The 21288-nt window shown below is 39.2% G+C and overlaps 1 protein-coding gene across 9 annotated transcripts in view; it reads right to left on the reverse strand.

The window, feature by feature from the left end:
• Positions 1 to 21288, reverse strand: part of CATSPERE (catsper channel auxiliary subunit epsilon) — a 147614-nt gene that overhangs the window by 89010 nt on the left and 37316 nt on the right. For 7 of the 9 annotated variants that reach the window (XM_035280412.3, XM_035280413.3, XM_035280410.3 and 4 more), the window contains 2 exons: positions 19928 to 20005; positions 6502 to 6608 (listed from right to left, as the gene is read on the reverse strand). In XM_035280412.3, coding sequence (XP_035136303.1) covers positions 6502 to 6608; positions 19928 to 20005 — 185 coding nt within the window. Of the gene's footprint in view, positions 1 to 6501; positions 6609 to 10302; positions 12395 to 19923; positions 20006 to 21288 lie in introns of those variants that run through there. The other 2 variants (XM_035280418.3, XM_017966692.4) reach the window with 2 other exon arrangements.

Raw genomic sequence — 21288 nt, forward strand, 5'->3', positions numbered from 1 at the left:
GTGTGAGTGCTGTGGACTGCAGCTGCTTCCATTCAGTCATCTTGCCTCAATCTCCCCTAGTAATAATTTTTTTAAAAGCCTGCTCGCACCTCTAATCCCAGCACTTTGGGAGGCTGAGGCAGGCAGATCACCTGAGGTCGGGAATTCGAGACTAGCTTGACCAACATGGAGAAACCCCATCTCTATTAAAAATACAAAATTAGCCAGGCGCGGTGGCGCATGCCTGTAATTCCAGCTACTCAGGAGGCTGAGGCAGAAGAATCGTCTGAACCAGGGAGGTGGAAGTTGTGGTGAGTCAAGACCATGCCATTGCACTCCAGTCTGAGCAACAAGAGCAAAACTCTGACTCAAAAAAAAAAAAAGAAAGAAAGAAAAAGAAAGGAAGGAAGGGAGGAAGGAAGGAAGGAAGGAAGGAAGGAAGGAAGGAAGGAAGGAAAGAAAAGAAATCCTATTCACAGACCAAGATGGCCTCACAGATGAATTCTACCAAACATTTAAAGAAATAATACCAATCCTTCACAAATTCCACCAAAAAAATAGAGCAGGAGGGATTATGTCCAACTCATTCTATGAAGCCAGCATTACCCTAATACCAAAATCAGACAAAATTTCACAAGAGAAGAAAACAACGTACCAACATCTCTTATGAATATAGACGCAAAACCGTCCACAAAATATTAGGAAACTGCATCCAGTGACATATAAATAGGATTATATACCATGACCAAGGAAGATTTATGCCAGGAATGCAACATTGGTTTAACATCCAAAAAGCAATTAATGTAAATGACCAAAAACCACATGATCACTTAGATTCAGTAAAAGCTTTTGAAAAACCAATACCCCTTCATGATGAAAACACTTAAAAAAACTAGGAACTGAAGGGAATTTCCTCAACCTAATGAAGAGAATGTATGAAAAACCCACAATTAACATCACACTTAATGGTAAAAGACTGAATGCTTTCCCTTCAATAATAGGAACAACACAAAAATATCTGTTTTGACCATTTATATTCAACATTTTACACTAGAGGTTCTAGTCAGGCCAATTAGAGAAGAAAAAGAAATAAATGGCATCCAGATTGGAAATGAGGAAGTAAAACTATCCCTACTCACCAATGATATGATTTTGTATAGAGAAAATCCCAAGGAGTCCACAAAAAATGCTTAGAACTAACGAACAAGTTTAGCAAGATTTCAGGATATCAGATTGATATAGAAAAACCAATTGTATTGGTATACACTTGCAATGAACAGTCCAGAAATTAAGAAGCCAATTCCATTTTCAAGTGCATCACAAAGGATAAAATAATTAGGAAATGGATGAAAGAAATAGAAAACTTTATTCACAAAACTATACAACATTGTTGAAAGAAGGTAAACAATACAGCATCTAAATAAATGGAAAGGCATCCCATGTTCATGAATGGGAAGACTTCCTGTGGTTAAGATGACATACTCCTCAAATTGAGCTACAGATCCAGCACAGTCTCTTACAAAATCCCAGCTGACTTCCTTGAAGAAATTGACAAACTTTAAAATTGACTTAAAAAGTTAAGTCAGTTAAAAAGTGCAGCCAAAGCAATCTTGAAAAAGAACAAACTTGGAGGACTAACAATTCCTGACTTTAAAACTTAATACTAAGCTGCAGCAATCAAGACAATGTGGTATTGACACACAGATGAATATGTAGGGAAATGGAATAGAATCTAAAAATCAAGAAATATACTGTCACATTCACTGTTAATCGACTTTCAACAAGAGTGCAAAACAATAAGGCAACAATAGTCTCTTCAACAAATTATACTGGGACAACTAGATCTCTGGATAACATTGGGAGAAATGCCAGATGTAGGTGACGGGGGGATGGAGGCAGCAAACCACATTGCCATGCATGTACCTATGCAACAATCCTGAATGATCTGCATATGTACCCCAGAACCTAAAGTACAGTTAAAAAAAAAAGAATTCATTTGGACCCCTACCATAAAATGAACTCACTGTAAATTTAGACCAAATATAAACTCAAAATAGACCAAAGACTTTTAAGTGTAAGAGCTAAAATGATAATACTCACAGAAAAAAAAACAATGTGGTACTTTGTGACTTTGGATTTGTCAATGGTTTCTCTGATATGACACCCAAAGCACACAGAACCAAAGAAAAAAAATAGGTAATTAGGAGTTCATAAAAATGTAAAACTTTTGTGCTACAAGGAGATCATGAAGAACCTGAAAAGACAATTCACAGAATGGGAGACAATTTTTGCAAATCATCTAAATATAAAGAACTCTTAGGGCCAGGTGTGGTGGCTCATGCCTGTAATCCCAGCACTTTGGGAGGCTGAGGCGGGTGGATCACCTGAGGTCAGGAGTTCCAGACCAGCCTGGCCAACATGGTGAAATCCTGTCTCTACTAAAAATACAAAAATTAGCCAGGAACTGGTGGCACGCACCAGTAATCCTAGCTACTTGGGAAGCTGGGGCAGGAGTATCGCTTGAAGCTGGGAGGCAGAGGTTGCAGTGAGTTATCGCACCATTGCACTCCAGCCTGGGTGACGAGTAAAACTGTTTCCAAATAATAATAATAATAATTTTAAAAAGGCTTTTCTTAGAGCTCAATAATAAAAAGACAACTCAATTATAATATGGGAAAGGATCTGAAAAGAAAGTATTCAAACAGACAATAAGCATATGAAAATATGCTCAACATCATTAGACATGAGAGAAATACAAAGCCACAATGAAGGACCACTTCAGACCCACTTGGATGGCTAAAATGGGGGGGGAAAAAAACAAATAATAACAAGTGTTAGTGAAGATGAGGAGAAACTGCAATCCTCATATACCAGGAATGAAAGTATTAAAATGCTGCAGCTAGTTTAGAAAACAGTCTGGCAGTTTCTCAAAATTAAACACAGACATAATATATGACCCAATAATTTCACTCCTAGGTATGCACTCAAGAGAATTAAAAGCATATAGCCACACAAAAACTTATACACAAATGTTCATAGCAGCATTATTCATCTTAGCCCAAAAATGGAAATAACTAAAATATTCATCAATAGAGAAATGAATAAATAAAATGTGTGTACTCATATAATAGTGTTTGATAATAAAAAGGAATGAATGAAACTTGAAAACATAATGTTAACTGAAAAAAGTCAGTTTCCAAAGAATAGATGGTATGATTTTCTTGATATGAAATATCCAGAATAGCCAAATCCATAGAGACACAACATAAATTAGTAGCGCCAGGGGCTGGAGGGAAGAGCAAATGGGATTTCTTTTTTGGGTAGTTAAAGATGTTCTAGATATAGATAATGGTGATAGTGGCATAACTGAATATATTAAAACCACTGAATTTTATCATTTAAAAGGGTAAATTGTATGGTATGTAAATTATAGTTCAATAAAGCAGTTCAAAATAGAAAAGAAACCAATGTTATCTATAACCTTCCTGCCTTCCTGCTAAATCAGACAGACTTTAGTTTGAATGTATAGTAATTTTTTCCTGCCTCTCTATCCCCCAACCTCCTGTTTTATAAAATCAGAATTTCAGCTTCAAATTATTATTACTATTTTAAAATGTTTTATCCTCCTAAATGGCACTCCTTTCTCTACCTATGAATGGAAGTTTTTTTTCCATCTCCAAAATTCATCTCTTTTCTCAGGTCTCTGTTTGAAGGGCCCTGTATACAGAAAGTTCTCACTTAATGTAATAGACAGGTTCTTAGAAACTGTAACTTCAAGAGAAATACATGTAATGAAACCAATTTTACCACTGGCTAATTGATATAAACAAGAGTTAATTTCCTACAGCATATTTCTGGTCAAGAAAACATCACCAAACTTCTCAATAAAGACCCAAGACACTGCTATTAAACACTGCAATAAATGTGAGCGATACACATACATTTAAGGAAGATTAATAAAATTATTTACCCAACCCTTGGTGAATCAGTGAGTGAGGGCGATCATAGTGATGGCAGGATACATCTAGAAATGAATGCTTGCCATATTGCTAAGAAACACCTCCTACCGTTACACAGTTCAAAACTTAACAGTCACAAATACGGCAGCTCTCTGAGGACTTTCCTACAGCACTGTTTATTTTTACTGTCATGGCAGAGTCTTGTCTACTTTACACATTTTTATTTTACAATAGTTTGTATTCATCCCTCCATTTGTTCATTTTCTAACCTGCTTATTCCAGTTCAGGGTTGTGGTTGGCTCGAGTCCATTCTGGCAGCTCAGGGCTCAAGGCAGGAGCCCGCTCTGGACAGGACGCCTTTCCCATCGTAGAGCAGCACACTGACATTCACACCCACACTCACTCCCACTGGGACCATGCAGACACACCAATGAACTTCAAGTGCACAGCTTTGGGATGTGGGAGGAAACAAGAATACCTGGAGAAAACCCACAAAGACACGGAGAGAGCAAGCAAACTCCACACAGCAGTGGCGCCAGCAGGGAATCCATTTTTTTCTAATCAATGTTATAACGAACATTATTTGAGGACCTGCTGTTTGTCATTTCCTGTGTTTGGAGTCCTCCCCCAGTTGGCTAGGTTTTACTTCTTTTCACCTTTTTAGAAGTCCTCCCTGACTCCCTCTCTCCAGGCCAGAGTTGGAGTACCCTCGTTGTGTTCCTCTGCACCCTGGGCTCTCTCCTACTTTTCACCTTTGTAGAAGTCCTCCCTGACTCCCTCTCTCCAGGCCAGAGTTGGAGTACCCTCGTTGTGTTCCTCTGCACCCTGGGCTCTCTCCTACTTTTCACCTTTGTAGAAGTCCTCCCTGACTCCCTCTCTCCAGGCCAGAGTTGGAGTACCCTCGTTGTGTTCCTCTGCACCCTGGGCTCTCTCCTACTTTTCACCTTTGTAGAAGTCCTCCCTGACTCCCTCTCTCCAGGCCAGAGTTGGAGTACCCTCGTTGTGTTCCTCTGCACCCTGGGCTCTCTCCTACTTTTCACCTTTGTAGAAGTCCTCCCTGACTCCCTCTCTCCAGGCCAGAGTTGGAGTACCCTCGTTGTGTTCCTCTGCACCCTGGGCTCTCTCCTACTTTTCACCTTTGTAGAAGTCCTCCCTGACTCCCTCTCTCCAGGCCAGAGTTGGAGTACCCTCGTTGTGTTCCTCTGCACCCTGGGCTCTCTCCTACTTTTCACCTTTGTAGAAGTCCTCCCTGACTCCCTCTCTCCAGGCCAGAGTTGGAGTACCCTCGTTGTGTTCCTCTGCACCCTGGGCTCTCTCCTACTTTTCACCTTTGTAGAAGTCCTCCCTGACTCCCTCTCTCCAGGCCAGAGTTGGAGTACCCTCGTTGTGTTCCTCTGCACCCTGGGCTCTCTCCTACTTTTCACCTTTGTAGAAGTCCTCCCTGACTCCCTCTCTCCAGGCCAGAGTTGGAGTACCCTCGTTGTGTTCCTCTGCACCCTGGGCTCTCTCCTACTTTTCACCTTTGTAGAAGTCCTCCCTGACTCCCTCTCTCCAGGCCAGAGTTGGAGTACCCTCGTTGTGTTCCTCTGCACCCTGGGCTCTCTCCTACTTTTCACCTTTGTAGAAGTCCTCCCTGACTCCCTCTCTCCAGGCCAGAGTTGGAGTACCCTCGTTGTGTTCCTCTGCACCCTGGGCTCTCTCCTACTTTTCACCTTTGTAGAAGTCCTCCCTGACTCCCTCTCTCCAGGCCAGAGTTGGAGTACCCTCGTTGTGTTCCTCTGCACCCTGGGCTCTCTCCTACTTTTCACCTTTGTAGAAGTCCTCCCTGACTCCCTCTCTCCAGGCCAGAGTTGGAGTACCCTCGTTGTGTTCCTCTGCACCCTGGGCTCTCTCCTACTTTTCACCTTTGTAGAAGTCCTCCCTGACTCCCTCTCTCCAGGCCAGAGTTGGAGTACCCTCGTTGTGTTCCTCTGCACCCTGGGCTCTCTCCTACTTTTCACCTTTGTAGAAGTCCTCCCTGACTCCCTCTCTCCAGGCCAGAGTTGGAGTACCCTCGTTGTGTTCCTCTGCACCCTGGGCTCTCTCCTACTGAAGGCAGGTACTTTATCCTTTAGTTATAAGCACCTTGCCCTGTGCCTAGGTGCTTAATAGATTAAGAAAGTCTGTCTATACCTCCTGATAACCTACTAACTTTTATAGGAATGTATTTTGCCTCTCATATAGAATTTGTGTGCAGGAGGCTGTGTATGGGCACTGGACACCACTGTGGTTCACTTTTATAAACCAGTAGGACACATTTTGAGATATTTTCAGGATTTGCCATCATCCTGAATGAAGCTCTTGGATTTAGGATTAGGTATTGACACAAATTGTAAAACTCTAATCCAAGAGTGTAGCATTTTCTGAGTTAGTAATTAGTTCTGATTATCAAAATCTTTTGTGTTTTATAAAAGAAGGCACTTGAAAATAACATATGAGACAAATTCTATAAAGTTCCACTATGATTTTAAAATCTAGTTTAAGTTTTTGTATTTTTTATATTAAAATTTAAAAAATTAAATACCCTTTTTTCACTTTCTCATTTGATAAATAAACTTTTCTCTTCAGAATTGTATATATGGTAGGCTTCTGCCCCAGTGTGGCCATCTGTGTGCTGAGTATTTCGGAATTCTGTAAAAACAAAATATAATTTCGTTTTTTACTTTTCTCATAGCTATTCTGATATTACAGCATGTATATTGAATTTGTTATTTTAGTTAAGACATTGTTTACATTTGTAAATTTACCATATGCTCAAGATTCAGCTTTGTTCTTTCTACCTTATAGCTTCCTTCCCATGCGAATTTTGTGAATTATAAATAAGTCATAATACAGTTTCCAACTCATCAAAAACTCTACCCATAATCAGAATCCTGAATGAACTGAAACTATGAGGATGCTTAAATAAATAACGCTAGTTTTAATCTCAATGAAATACATAGTAGAGTTTCTAAAACTAATCTGTTAGAATTCTTTCTACATGAGTCTACCTTCAAAATGACATACTCTTTCAAGGCAGGTTTCAAATGATATCTGGGGGACTTTAAGAAAACTGCTCTTAGAAATCAGATGGATCTGAAAAGCTCCCCTTTGAAATTTCTAGAATTAAAAAATCAGATGATGAGGGCTAGTCTAGAATTCCATAGCTTCTTTCTGTCCTAATCCTCTAATACTGGCTTTGTTTAATTTTCTAAAAACATGGCATCCATCCACAAAGGAACCTTAAAGGTTGTTACCATGAGTGTCAGAAGGGGAGTTATGGGGACTATGGAATTACCTGATAGTAGAACCTATTTTGAGAAGTAGAAATAATGGTCAGGGAAGGCCTTTCTGAAGAATACTCATTTGATAATTTTTTTTTTTTTTTTTGAGACAGAGTTTTGTGCTGTTGCCCAGACTGGAGTGCACAATCTGGCTCACTGCAACCTCTGCCTCCCAGAATCAAGCAATTCTCCTGCCTCAGCCTCCCAAGTAGCTGGGATTACAGGCACACACCACCATGCCCTCCTAATATATATATTTTTAGCTTAGTAGAGTCAGAGTTTCACCATGTTGGTCAGGGTGGTCTCAAACTCCTGACCTCAGTTGATCCACCTGCCTCCGCTTCCCAAAGTGCTGGGATTACAGGTGTGAGCCACCGCACCTAGCCCATTTGATAATTTTCATAGGGAAATATAGGTTTGCATAATAAATAATAGATATTTTAGTTTTGTTTCTGAAAATCATATTCACTATTCAGAATTTTAAATACAACTACCTTTTGCATAACTGCTGAGGAAAGAGCAAATAAAGCATTCTTAATGTAGAAAAGAGAAAGATGGAAGTAAGATATAATAAGTTACATATATAAGAAGATGGTAGGAAAAAGATCAAGAAAAGTTAAGATAATCATGTAAACAAGCTTAAAAATATATATTTTTGATGAAGAAAGTAATTCATGGTCATTAAAGATAATTTTATAAACATGGAAAAAATTAACACATAGAAATTATCAAAAAGGCAAAAACCACATCAGCGTTTTCTTCAGCTTTACCAACGTCAGGCTACTGTTTTATATTCATGTTACCTGTAAACATCATTTTCAATGTCTGCATAATTTTGACTGCGTGAATTATCATCATTTGCTTAATACTCCTGTATTGGACATTTTGGTGGTTTTATTTTTTCACTATTGGTAAATATTACCAGGAACATTATCAGATATACAGTCTTTTCTATGGTTAGGGCTGTTTCTTTTGATAAGATTCTTGGAAGTGTGATTGCTGGGTCAAAAGTTATACACACTTTAAAAACTCTTTCAGGCCGGGCACAGTGGCTCAACACCTGTAATCCCAGCACTTCGGGAGGCCAAGGCAGGTGGATCACCTGAGGTCATGAGTTTGAGACCAGCCTGGCCAACGTGGTGAAACTCCATTTCTACTAAAAATATAAAAAATAGCTGGGCCTGATGGCACACACCCATAGTCCCAGCTACTCGGGAGGCTGAGGCAGGAGAATCACTTGAACTCAGGAGGCAGAGGTTGCAGTAAGCCAGATCATGCCACTGCACCCCAGCCTGAGCAACAGAGAGACTCTGTCTCCAAAACAAACAAACAAAAAAACACCTCTTTTAGCCTGGCATGGTGCTGCACACCTGTAGATCAGCTACTCAGGAGGCTGAGGCAAGAGGATCAGGTAAGCCCAGGAGTTTAAGGCTGCAGTGAGCTATAATCACGCTACTGCACTCTAGCCTGGGTAACAGAGTGACACCCCCATCTCTAAAAACAACAAACAAAACTCTCTTGATACATATTACCAAAATAACTGATAAAAGGATTATATCAACTTACGTTATTTCCAGTGATCTATGACAGAACAATCACATTACTGCTAATCTTTGTGTTATTATTATTTGAGACAAGGTCTTACTCTGCCACCCAGGCTGGAGCACAGTGGCTCGATCACAGCTCCCTGCAACCTCTGCCTTTCAGGCTTAAGGAATCTTCCTACCACAGCCTCCCGAGTAGCTGGGACAACAAGTGTGTGCCACCATGCCTGGCTAATTTTGGTATTTTTTTGTACAGATGGGGTTTTGCTATGTTTCTCAGGTGGTCTTGAACTCCTGGCCTCAAGCAATCCTCCTGCCTGAGCCTCCCAAAGTGCTCGGATTATAGGTGTGAACTACCATGCGTAGCCTGTATAATTATTTTTGAAAGTATTTTTCTAGTTATAGCATCAATATATGGCTATACCTGCTGTTAAATTTAACAAACATAGTTCTGTTGATCTTACCCGATTTTTTAGCAGCATTTGATACATTGGATTCATCTTCCCATTTGAAACACTTTTACGTGGCTTCCATGTTACCACTCCCTCCTGCTTTATTAATGGTTCCCAGGGTCTGGCCTTAGGCCCTCCTCTTCTCAGAGTATACTGTCTTCCTAGGTGATCTGATTTCACTCATGGCTTCAAGTACTAACCAATTCCTGTACAACTCATCAAATTGTAAGCCATATCCCAATTTTATATCTAGTTCTAGATTGGCAGATCTAATTAGATTCTTAATCGTGACTTACAGTTGTCTCAGAAGCACTTCAAACTAATATGTTCAAAACTACACTGCTGCCTTGAGGCTTTGCCTCTCAAACCTGCATTTATAAATATTTGTTGGACGAATAATGAAAAAAATCTTACCACCTAGAGGAGAGTATGTATCTTTCATGAGACAGCTGTGATAAGAGCATTCTAGACAGAAGGCACAACAGTTACAAAGTCCCCGAGGTAAGAGAGGAGTTATTATGCTTAAGGCATTGACAGGAAAATGATGGCTCAGGTATAGTAGAAGGGGGAGACTAGTAAGTAGTTAAGGCAAGAAAAAAGATAGGCAAGGGCTACATAATGCTAAGCACTGTATGCTTTGGAAAATAGGTTAGATTTTATTCTTAGTACAATGGCCAAATATTGAAGAGATTTTTTAAAAGGATTTTAAATTATTTTATTTCAAAATTATTTGACTCACAAGAAGTTTCCATGTAACCTTTCCTCAGCTTTTCCCAATGGCAATAGTTTACGTAATCCTAATGCATTGTCAAAACCAGGAAATTGATGCTGATACAACATTATTAACTTGGGTCCAGATCTTACTCAGATTTCACCAGGTTTTCCAGGCACTCTTTCATTTACTTATTTAGCATAGTTCTGTAAAACTTTATCACATGTGTAGATTCACATAATTACCACCACAAATAGAACACAAGAGTGAATACATCGCATAGAAGAAACTCCATCGTGTTACCACTTAAGATTCCCAACTGTCCACATAACCTAACCACTAAAAACCACTTACCTGTTTTCTATTACAATTTGTCACCCCTGAAATGTTATAGAAATGGAATCATACAGTATTCCATGCTTTGAAAGTGGCTATTTAACTCAGCATCCATCCAAGCTGTTGAGTGTTATCATAGTGAATTCCTGAAATGTTAAGAGCTAAACGACAAAACTCTTAGAAGAAAACATAAAGAAAAATATTAATGATGTTGGATTTGGCAATGATTTTTTGGATATGACATCAAAGTCCCAGGCATCAAAAGGAAAAATAGCTTTCATTAAAATCGAAAACTTCTGTGCATCAAAGGTCCCTATTAATAGAATAAAAAGACAATCCACAGGATAGAAGAAAATATTTTCAAATCACATCTGATAAAATATTAATATCCAGAATATACAGAAAACTTAAACCGGAGCAATAAAAAATAGCACCAAGCAACCTAATGAAAAAATGGGTCTGAAAGCACAGGGATCAATTTGCTCCACCCAGCACAGCCAGTGGCCATACACACCACTGGAGGACCTGAGGTTATACCCAATCTGCAGCTTGCACCAGTGGAGCCTGCAAGCATTTTTTCTTTGGAGGCCTGGGGATCTACCTGCCCTGCTCACCACTGCCAGTGCCCATGCACACCATCAGAGGGCCTGAGAATGGGTCTGACCTGTCCACTGCCACCACCACCAGCAGTGCCCCAGAATGTTGTCTAAGGACCCATGCAACTGGTACCTACACACACCATTGGAGTCATAAGGAAAGGTCAGACTTGCCTACCTCCAGCTTCACCAGTGTCTGCATGCATCATTTAGAAGCCTAGGGATCACCTCACCCCACCTGCCATTGCCAATGTATATACATGTTGCTCAGCGGCCTAGACATTGATCTGCCCCACCTGCTACTGCTGACACTCACATGTAACCCTTAGGGGTCTGAGGATTGTTCCACCCTGCCTGACACCATTGGCACTTATGCATGCCTTTAAGAGGCCTAAGAATAGACTTGTCCTGCCCATCACTCCCACCCACGTGGATTTACTGAAGACCTTGGTACTGGCCTGGCCAACCTGCCACTGGCACTGGCACCCACACATGTGTGCTGCCTGGGAGCCTGGAGATTGACCAGTTCAGCCCACCACTGCAGTTGCTGGTGCCCATGTCAGGCCTGAGGACCTGACACCCATCTGGCCCACTCCTGCCACTGCCAGCACCCAAGCAAGCCACCTGCAGGCCCAAGAACTGGTGCACTCAGGCCTACTACTACGAGGCTTCCGGGGGCCAGCTGCATGTTTGTTAGCCAGCTGTCCCCACCACGGCTTTCCAGGGAGCAGCCTGCCTGGCTCTCCTGTCTGCAACAAAGCCCCACCATAGCCTTCAATAACAACCAGAGTCTAGGCCACTGAAAAACTCAGAGACATCACTGATGCTGATTATAGCTGAAGAAGTCATGCCGAGACTACACCACTGTGCCCATCCAGAATTAAAGCCAAAGCAACTACGCAGCCAACACTGAAGGTACCCAAAGGAAAATGTCTTCCACTATGAAAGCCAATCTATACAACTGAAAGAAGCAACTTTTATACCAGATGTACAGACACCAATGTAAAGACACAGGAAACACGAAAAAATGAGCAAACGGCCAGGTACAATGGCTCACACCTGTAATCCCAGCACTTTGGAAGGCCAAGGTAGGTGGATCACAAGGTCAGGAGTTCAAGCTCAGCCTCGCCAACATGGTGAAACCCTGTCTCTACTAAAAATACAAAAAATTAGCTGGGCATGGTGGTGCGTGCCTGTAATCCCAGCTACTCAGGAGACTGAGGCAGAGAATTGCTTGAACCGGGGGGTGGGGGGGAGATTGCAGTGAGCTAAGATCATGCCACTGCGCTCCAAACTGAGTGACAGAGTGAGACTCCATCTCAAAAAAAAAAAAAAAAAAGCAAGGAAACATGACTCCTCCAAAGGAACACAAAAACTCTCAGTAACAGATCCCAACCACAACAAAAATCTAAGAAATGTCTGAAAGAGACTTGAAAATAATGATATTAAAGAAACTCAGAGAAGGAGGAGAAAAAAAGAAGCCTAATGGGACACAAGAGAACACAAACAATAAAAAGAAATTAGGAGAACAATTCAACATCTCAATAAGAGATTTAACAAACAGATTTTTTTTTTAAAAAAAAGGTCAAACAGAAATCTTCTAACTGAAGAATTCAATGCATAAAATAAAAAATGCAATTAAGAGTTTTAACAATGGACTAGATCGAGCAGAAGAAAGAATTTCTGAACTCAAAGACAGGTGTTTTTGTTTTTTTGGGTTTTTTTTTTTTTTTTTGCAATAACCCAGTCAAATAAACAAAAAGAATAAGAAAGAACGACGAAAGTCTATATGACATATGGGATACCATGAAGCAAACAGATATTAGAATTTTTAGGGTTCCAGAGGAGAAGAGATGGGCAAAGACATAGACAATCTATTTAACAAAGTAATCGCTGAAAAATTCCCAAGTCTTGCAAGATGTATAGATATCCAGATGCAGGAAGCTCAACGATCTCCAAATAGATTCAACCCAAAAAGGTTTTCTCCAAGGCACATGAATTTCAAACTGTCAAAAAATGAAGGCAAAAACAAAATTCTAAAAACAGCAAGAGAAAAGCATCAAGTCACATATAAGGGAATCTTCCTCCTAGTAACAGTGGATTTCTCAGCAGAAACCTAATAGGCCAGGAGAGAATGAGATGATATAGTCAATGTTCTAAAAGAAAGAAAAAAACTGTCAGTGTGGAATGCAATACTTAGCAAAGCTATCTTTCAAAAATACAGAAATAAAGTCATTCCCAGATAAGCAAAAACTGGGGGAATTCATCACCAATAGATCAGCCCTACAAGAAATGCTTAAGGAAGTCCTACATCTGGAAGTGATGTCTACCTCAATGAAAACACACTGAAGCATAAAACTCAATGGTATATCAATAACAGAAAGCAGGAAGAGAAAGGAGTCAAATGCTGCCACTACGGAAAACCACCAAACTGCAAACAGTAAGACAAATAATAGGAGAGAATGAAGGAACAAAGGATATGCAAAAGAACCAGAAGAAAACGAACAGAATGACAGGAAGAGTCCTCACCTATAAATAACAACCTTGAATGGAATAATCCAACTCTATACTGCCTATAAGAAGCTCACTTCACTTGTGAAGGTACGTGCAGATTCACAGAGAAGGCATATGAAAAGGTATTCCACACAAATGAAGCCAAAGTGAGCAGGAGCAGCTATTCTTATGGTAGGTGAAACAGACTTTCAATAAAAACCATAAAAAGAGACAAAGAAATTCATTATGTAATAATAAAGAAAACAGTTCAGCAAGAGAATATAACATTATTTAGAAATGTTATAAGCACTAAACACTGGAGCACCCAAATATGGAAAGCAAATATTATTATATTAAAGGGAGAAATAGACCTCAATAAAAATAATAGTTGGACAGTTCAACACTCCACTCTCTGCACTGAACAGAATTCTAGACAGAAAATCAACAAAGAAACCTTGTATTCAAACTGCACTTCAGACTAAATGATCCTAACAGACATTTACAAAACATTTTGCCTCTGAGAAGGCAACACCACACATCTACAACCATCTGATTTTTGACAAACCTGACAAAAACAAGCAATGGGGAAAGGATTCCCTGTTTAATAAATGGTGTTGGGGAAACTGGCTAGCCATGCGCAGAAAGCAGAAACTAGACTCCCTCCTGACCCCTTCACTAAAATTAACTCCAGATGGATTAAAGACTTAAACATAAGACCTAATACCATAAAAACCCTAGAAGAAAACCTAGACAAAAGCATTCAGGACATAGACATGGGCAAGGACTTCATGACTAAAACACCAAAAGCATTGGCGACAAAAGCCAAAATAGACATATGGGATCTAATTAAATTCTAGAGCTTCTGCACAGCAAAAGAAACAATCATTAGAGTGAACCAGCAACCAACAGAATGAGAAAAAATTTTGCAATCTACCTATCTGACAAAGGGCTAATATTCAGAATCTATAAAGAACTAAAACAGATTTACAAGAAAAAAACAAACCCATTCAAAAGTAGGCGAAGGATATGAACAAATACTTTTCAAAAGAAGACATATATGAAGCCAAAAAAACATATAAAAAATGCTCATCATCACTGGTCATCAGAGAGATGCAAATCAAATCCACATTGAGATACCATCTCACACCAGTTAGAATGGCGATCATTAAAAAATCGGGAGACACCTATAATCCAATAAAAAATTAAAAAAAAAATCGGGAGACAACAGATGCTAGAGAGGATGTGGAGAAACAGGAACACTTTTACGCTGTTGGGAGTGTAAATTAGTTCAACCATTGTGGAAGACAGTGGGGTGATTCCTCAAGGACCTAGAAATAGAAATTCCATTTGACCCAGCAATCCCATTACTGGGTATATATCCAAAGGACTATAAACCGTTCTACTATAAGGACACATGCACACGAATGTTCATTGCAGCACTGTTTACAATAGCAAAGACCTGGAACCAACCCAAATGCCCATTGATGATAGACTGGACAGGGAAAATGTGGCACATATACACCATGCAATACTATGCAGCCATAAAAAACGATGAGTTTGTGTCCTTTGTAGGGACATGGATGAACCTGGAAACATTATTCTCAGCAAACTGACAGAAGAACAGAAAACCAAACACTGCATGTTCTCACTCATAGGTGAGTGTTGAACAGTGAGAACACATGGACACAGGGAAGGGAGCATCACACACTGGGGTCTGTTGGCGGATACTAGGGGAGGGACAGCAGTGGAGTAAGGAGTTTGGGAGGGATAACATGGGGAGAAATGCCAGATATAGGTGATGGGGATGGAGGCAGCAAACCACATTGCCATGTATGTACCTATGCAACAATCCTGCATGTTCTTCACATGTACCCCAGAACCTAAAGTGCAATAATAATAATAAAAAAATACTGGCAAACTGAATTCAGCAGCACATCAAAAAGCTTATCCACCACAATCAAGTTGGCTTTATAACTTGGATGCAAGGCTGGTTCAACATATGCAAATCAATAAATGTTTTGCATCACATAAACAGAACCAGTGACAAAACCCACGTGAGTATCTCAATAGATGCAGAAAAGGCCTTTGATAAAATTCAACACCCCTTCATGCTAAATGCCAGTAGGAAACACTGATCCTAAACTTTTAGCCTCTAGAAGTGTGAAGAAATAAATTTCTGTTTTTTAAGTCACCTGGTCTATGGTTATTTTGTTATGATCACCTGAGCTGACTAATAATAACATGTATGCTGAAAACATACATGTTAAGCAAATGGATGGCAGATAGTAGAAATCTAGTTTCTTATTCTTAAGGTAGGAGATTATAGATAAGCAAGGAAAGAGTCCAGAATAATTAACATGATCATAGATTAGGGTTGAAGCCATCTGTGTAAACTCACATTTAGCTTAATATAAATACATATAGTTAAATACAGAAAAATTTATAGATATGCTTGGATTAGGACACACATATGTTTCCTTGCTTTCACAGCTGAGTGAGGAAAACAGCTAAACAGCAATAAGCTCACCTAGTACCCCGATCTTGATTTCTAATACCATTCTCTAACAAAAGAACCAAAAGGACCCAGAGCTCCTAGAAGAAATGCCTGATTCTAGGACTGGGAACGTAAGATGTTGCAGGTGCTATGATGCAGGAAATATACAAGATTAGTTTGGAGCATTTTGTAGTGCCAGTAAGACAGTGTTAAAAACAAAGAAAACAACAAAACCACCAAACAGTGAAGCCCCACAACGATGAGAGAATGTCAGAGACACAGGGGCTGACTAAAATAGCTCCCAATAAACAAGTAAGTGTTGGATTTTAACTCAAAACATAAAATAAATATCCGTGAGTCCATATTGATATAAATAAATGACCAAATAAATAATAAATAAATCAGGGATAATACAAGTCTGCCATAATAGAAGAATTCCAAAAATATTTATGTAGGCACTCCTTTCTTTAAGAAGGTAAAGGATAACTGTACAGAGTGACTGACTTCCAAGGAGAACAGCATGGACCAGGAGAATAAAGAGGAACTTTACAGTAGAGGATCACGATCTCAAGCCAGGTGATGAAGGGTAACATCAGCAGTGACATGTCATTTTGATTGTATGCGCCCTTGATGATTACATACGATGAGAATGTCACTTTACTTCTGTGATCTTCCTGCCTGAAACACCTAACTCCAGGCTAATTATGAGAAAAATCTCAGGTGAATCCCAGTGGACTGACATCCTCAACATTTTCAAGGGCATCAGAAGCTGTGAAAGTCTAGAAATGATCACAATTAAGAACATAAAGAGACAAGACAACTAAATATCATGTGCTATTCCTGGTGGGATTCTGGAATACAAAATGAACATTAGCTGAGGAAATGTAAAGAAAATATGAGATTCTGTTAATAATAATGTATCAGTATCGGTTCAGTAACCATGACAAATACACAAGAGTAAGATATTTCTAACAGGGAAAACTAGGTGTGGGATGACTAGGAACTCCCTGTACTATCTTTGCAGTAATTCTGTAAAACTGAAACTGTTCTAAAAGATAAAGGTTTTTTAAAAAGTGAGTGAATGCAAGGTGAGGACATATAAACCCTATATTTAAAAAGTGTTTCAAAATCTAGAAATATAAAATAAAAGGAACATGGTATTGCCATCAGTATTTCAAGTGTAGATAAATAGCTGGATATTTTTGTGCTCTTTTATTTGTTAAACATAGTGAATAGAGGAATATTTAACTGTTCCACATTGGTTTTACATTCTACTATGGTTACTGTGTTAAATAAAAAGTGAGCATGCTTATATACAGAATCGAAAATAAAATTTAAGAAAAAAGAAAAAAAAAGCATGAAATATCTCCAGGTCACAGAAAACTAAAAAGTTAAACACAAAATTTGTGACATAACCAAATAAAATGTCTGAAAATAACTGATATGTAGAACTCAGTGAGTGGGTTTAATACCATGTTAGAAATAATTTCCCAGGTTCAATGGCTCCCACCTGTAATCCCAGCACTTTAGGAGGCTGAGGTTGGTGGATCACTTGAGCCCAGAGGTTTGAGACTTGCCTGTGAAACGTGGCAAGACCTCGTCTCTACAAAAAAAAAAAAATTAGTCAAGTGTGGTGGTGTGTGTCTATAGCCCCAGCTACTTGGGAGGATGAGGTGGGAGGATCACCTGAACCCAGGATATTGAGGCTGCTTGAATCCAGGAGACTAAGCCATGATTGCACCACTGCACTGCAGCTTCAGTGACAGAGTGAGACCTCATCTCAAAAGAAACAAAAAATGTTAAAAAGAAATTATTTTAGTGACCTAAAGGAGAAATATCTGAGCCAAACATGGCAGAGAGAGATAAAAAGAGAGAATATATTGAGAAGAGGGTAAACGTGATGGCGATGAATCAGATGGTCTAATATATGTTGAAATGGAATTCCAGGAGATAGAATGAGAACATGTTTATTTGGAATCCCAGAAGAAAGGGAGAAAAATGACGAGGCACAGACAATATTTGAAAAGACACTGCTAATAATTTTCAGAAGATTGTGGAAACCCCAACCCACAGATTCATAAATTCAAATAATTCCAAGTAGAATAAATACGTTTTAAAGTTCACATTTAAATACATCATCGTAAAACTGCAGAACAAAAGACAAAGAAAAATCTCAAAAGCAGCCAGAGGAGAAAAGATGGATTATTTACATATTCAACATCTCATAACCTGCAGTACCCTACTTTTTATTCTAGCCAATCCTGGCAACATGCTTCACACGTTTGTAAGCTAATAGGGGCTCACATCAACTCCAGCATCGCAAGCTTTGTCCTTCTCTGTCAAGGCCTGTCTATCCCTGCATCTTGGCTGCCCATGGAAACCTATTCTGCAGTTACATATGCACAACTGAAAAGTACAAGCAGTTAACAAGCGGGGGGGAACCTCTGACTAATGGGGGCTGGGAACCTTTCTTTTCCTTTGTGAGGCTAACTCTGAGGCATTTTCTGTTATTCTGTTGGACAATTTTAAGACGCATTTCACATGGCTTCTTGGAGGGGCTCAGCGAGATTGGGCTCTAGTGGGAAAAGTTGAATCTCTTGTTTCCTAACCACTTTTCCTCATCCTCCACTCTTATTTCCTGGTATCACCTCCAAAAACAAACTACAAGTACATTTCTGGTGAACCCAAACTAAGATGCTTTCAAAGGAGTAACAGGCAGAAACATGGTTTTCTAACAGCAGCAGTGGAGGTAAGGAGCCGGTGAAACAGTATCTTTAAAACACCAAGACAGAGAAACTGCTAACTGGCAACTGAAGAGAGGAATATACAACAGGCAGAACAAATAGAAAGCAAATCTAAGAATATATTGTGCCTATATTAGATGAAAATGAACGTAATGCTCTAATTAAATTCCAGTCAAGATAAAAAAAAACCTCAACTTTATAGTGTTTATAAGACACAAGTTAAAAATGTAAGTCTGGTCTGAGTTGGTGTTTTAAGAAAAACTGTAAGGATACAGGAAATTGAAAGTGAAAGCAGAAAGAATGTATACCCACATACAAATATTCATCCCCGCAAATCTGGTCTAGCTATATCAGAAAAACACATTGTAAAACAAAGCATTTATAAAGATAAAGGTTGTCATCAGTTTGCTTCATTTCATAATTGTGGATGATTGATCAAACTGTAGTTATACCCAAAGGATTATAAATCATTCTATTATAAAAACACATGCACAAGTATGTTTATTACAGCACTGTTTACAAAAGTAAAGACTTGGAACCAACCCAAATGCCCATCAATGATAGACTGGGTAAAGAAAATGTGGCACATATATATATACCATGGAATACCATGTGGCCATAAAAAAGAATGAGTTCATGTCCTTTGCAGGGACATGGATGAAGCTGGGAACCATCATTCTCAGCAAACTAACACAGGAACAGAAAACCAAACACCACATATTCTCACTCATGAGTGGGAGTTGAACAATGAGAACACATGGACACAGGGAGGGGAACATCACACACTGGGGCCTGTCAGGGGGTGGGAAAAAGGGGAGGGAGGACATTCAGACTTGCATACGGGGCTTAAAACCTAGATGATGGGTTGATAGGTACAGCAAACCACCATGGCACCTGTATACCTATGTGACAAACCTGCACGTTCTGTCCATGTATCCAAGAACTTACAGTAAAATTTAAAAATAAATAAAGAAAATATGAAGAATGTTCAAAGTTCTAAAGAAAGGTTTATGACTGTAGAGATCAAGCATAAGTTCCAAACCACTATAATGGCTAAACTAAAAGGGATCATGCAAATGTATTTAGTTAGATCTAGGCAGCTTAAAATCTTGTCCATTGATTATAAATTATTCTTACAAAAGAAAGGCAGCATATAATCCTTTGGGTTTATACCCAGTAATGGGATTTCTGGGTCAAATGGTATTTCTGAGTTCTAGATTCTTGAGGAATTGCCACACTGTCTTCCACAATGGTTGAATTAATTTGCACTCCCACCAACAGTTTTTATCTACGACGACGCTAACGTTTCTACCTACTATTGAAGGTTTCTCTGCACGCCCGAGCAACTCATCAGGATCTGCATTTTCTGGATCATATGCCCACACAATGATAGCCTAGAAAATAAAATTTGTTTTCATTTCTTTACATTTTGTACAAATTTCATTTTTAGTTGTGGCAAAACATAAACATGTTTTTATTTATTTTAAATTTTTTTATTATCCCACTTTTAAAAATAAAAAGCAACAGTGCTTTACATAAGTGAAGGGTGTCCACCAAAGGACATGTGAAGAAAGAATTAACACAATCCCTGTACACCCCTTAAGTAGGTAATGTTTACATGTCTTATGAATGCTTGTCTTTTTTTTGAGATGGAGTTTTGCTTTTGTCGCCCAGGCTGGAGTGCAGTGGTGCAATCTCAATTCACTGCAACCTCCACCTCCCGAATTCAAGTGATTCTCCTGCCTCAGTCTCTTGAGTAGCTGGGATTACAGGCGCCTATCACCACACCTGGCTGATTTTTGTATTTTTAGTAGAGACAAGGTTTCACCAGGTTGGTCAGCCTGGTTTTGAACTCCTGACCTCAGGTGATCTGCCTGCCTCAGCCTTCCAAAGTGCTGGCATTATAGGCATGAGCCACCATACCTGACCCATCTTTATTCCCATGCATAGACTCAGCAACCTAACCCCCACTCACATGCTTTTTATAAAAATGAAATCACCCTATACATGTTACTCGTAAGTTAATAGTCGTCACTTGATGCAAGCCTACTTCAATAGATAGAGAAGTGTTTTCTTTCTTATTTTTTCTTGAGTATGTATTCATATAGGTAAACATTATATTAAAAATATAGCAAAAGCTGTCTCTTGCACCCTGTACACCGTCACTCAATTCCCATAAATCCATCTGCACCCCAGAGGTGACTATTACTAGTAAGTTCTTGTTTAGATTCCTATAAAATGTTTGTGCATAACCAAGATATATTATTTTCATCCCTTCTACACAAATGCCAGTATGCTAAACATATTTTTTCCAAATCTTCTGTTCTTCATCTAAAGTTATTTTAGAGATCATTACATATTTTCATTGATTTTTCAGTTGGATATTATTCCAAATTATGGAGGAAAACTATTTAACCAGTAACCTACTAAACATTTGATTCTAATCTCTTGCCATTATAATCAATCAATGCTACAATGAGCAACTTTGTACAACTTTGAGCATATTGGTAGGGCACATTCCTAAAAGTGTAATTGTTGGGTCATGGGGTAGGTGCATTGTAATTTTCACAGACTCTGGTAGACTGCTTTCTGCAGCAGTTGCCCTAATATGCCCTCTCAGTAGCAGTATATGAGGGTTCATCTTTCCTCATGTTCCTTCCCGACATCATGTTTTGCA

This window comes from Callithrix jacchus, chromosome 19, assembly GCF_049354715.1.
Source record: "Callithrix jacchus isolate 240 chromosome 19, calJac240_pri, whole genome shotgun sequence".
NCBI lineage: Eukaryota > Metazoa > Chordata > Mammalia > Primates > Cebidae > Callithrix > Callithrix jacchus.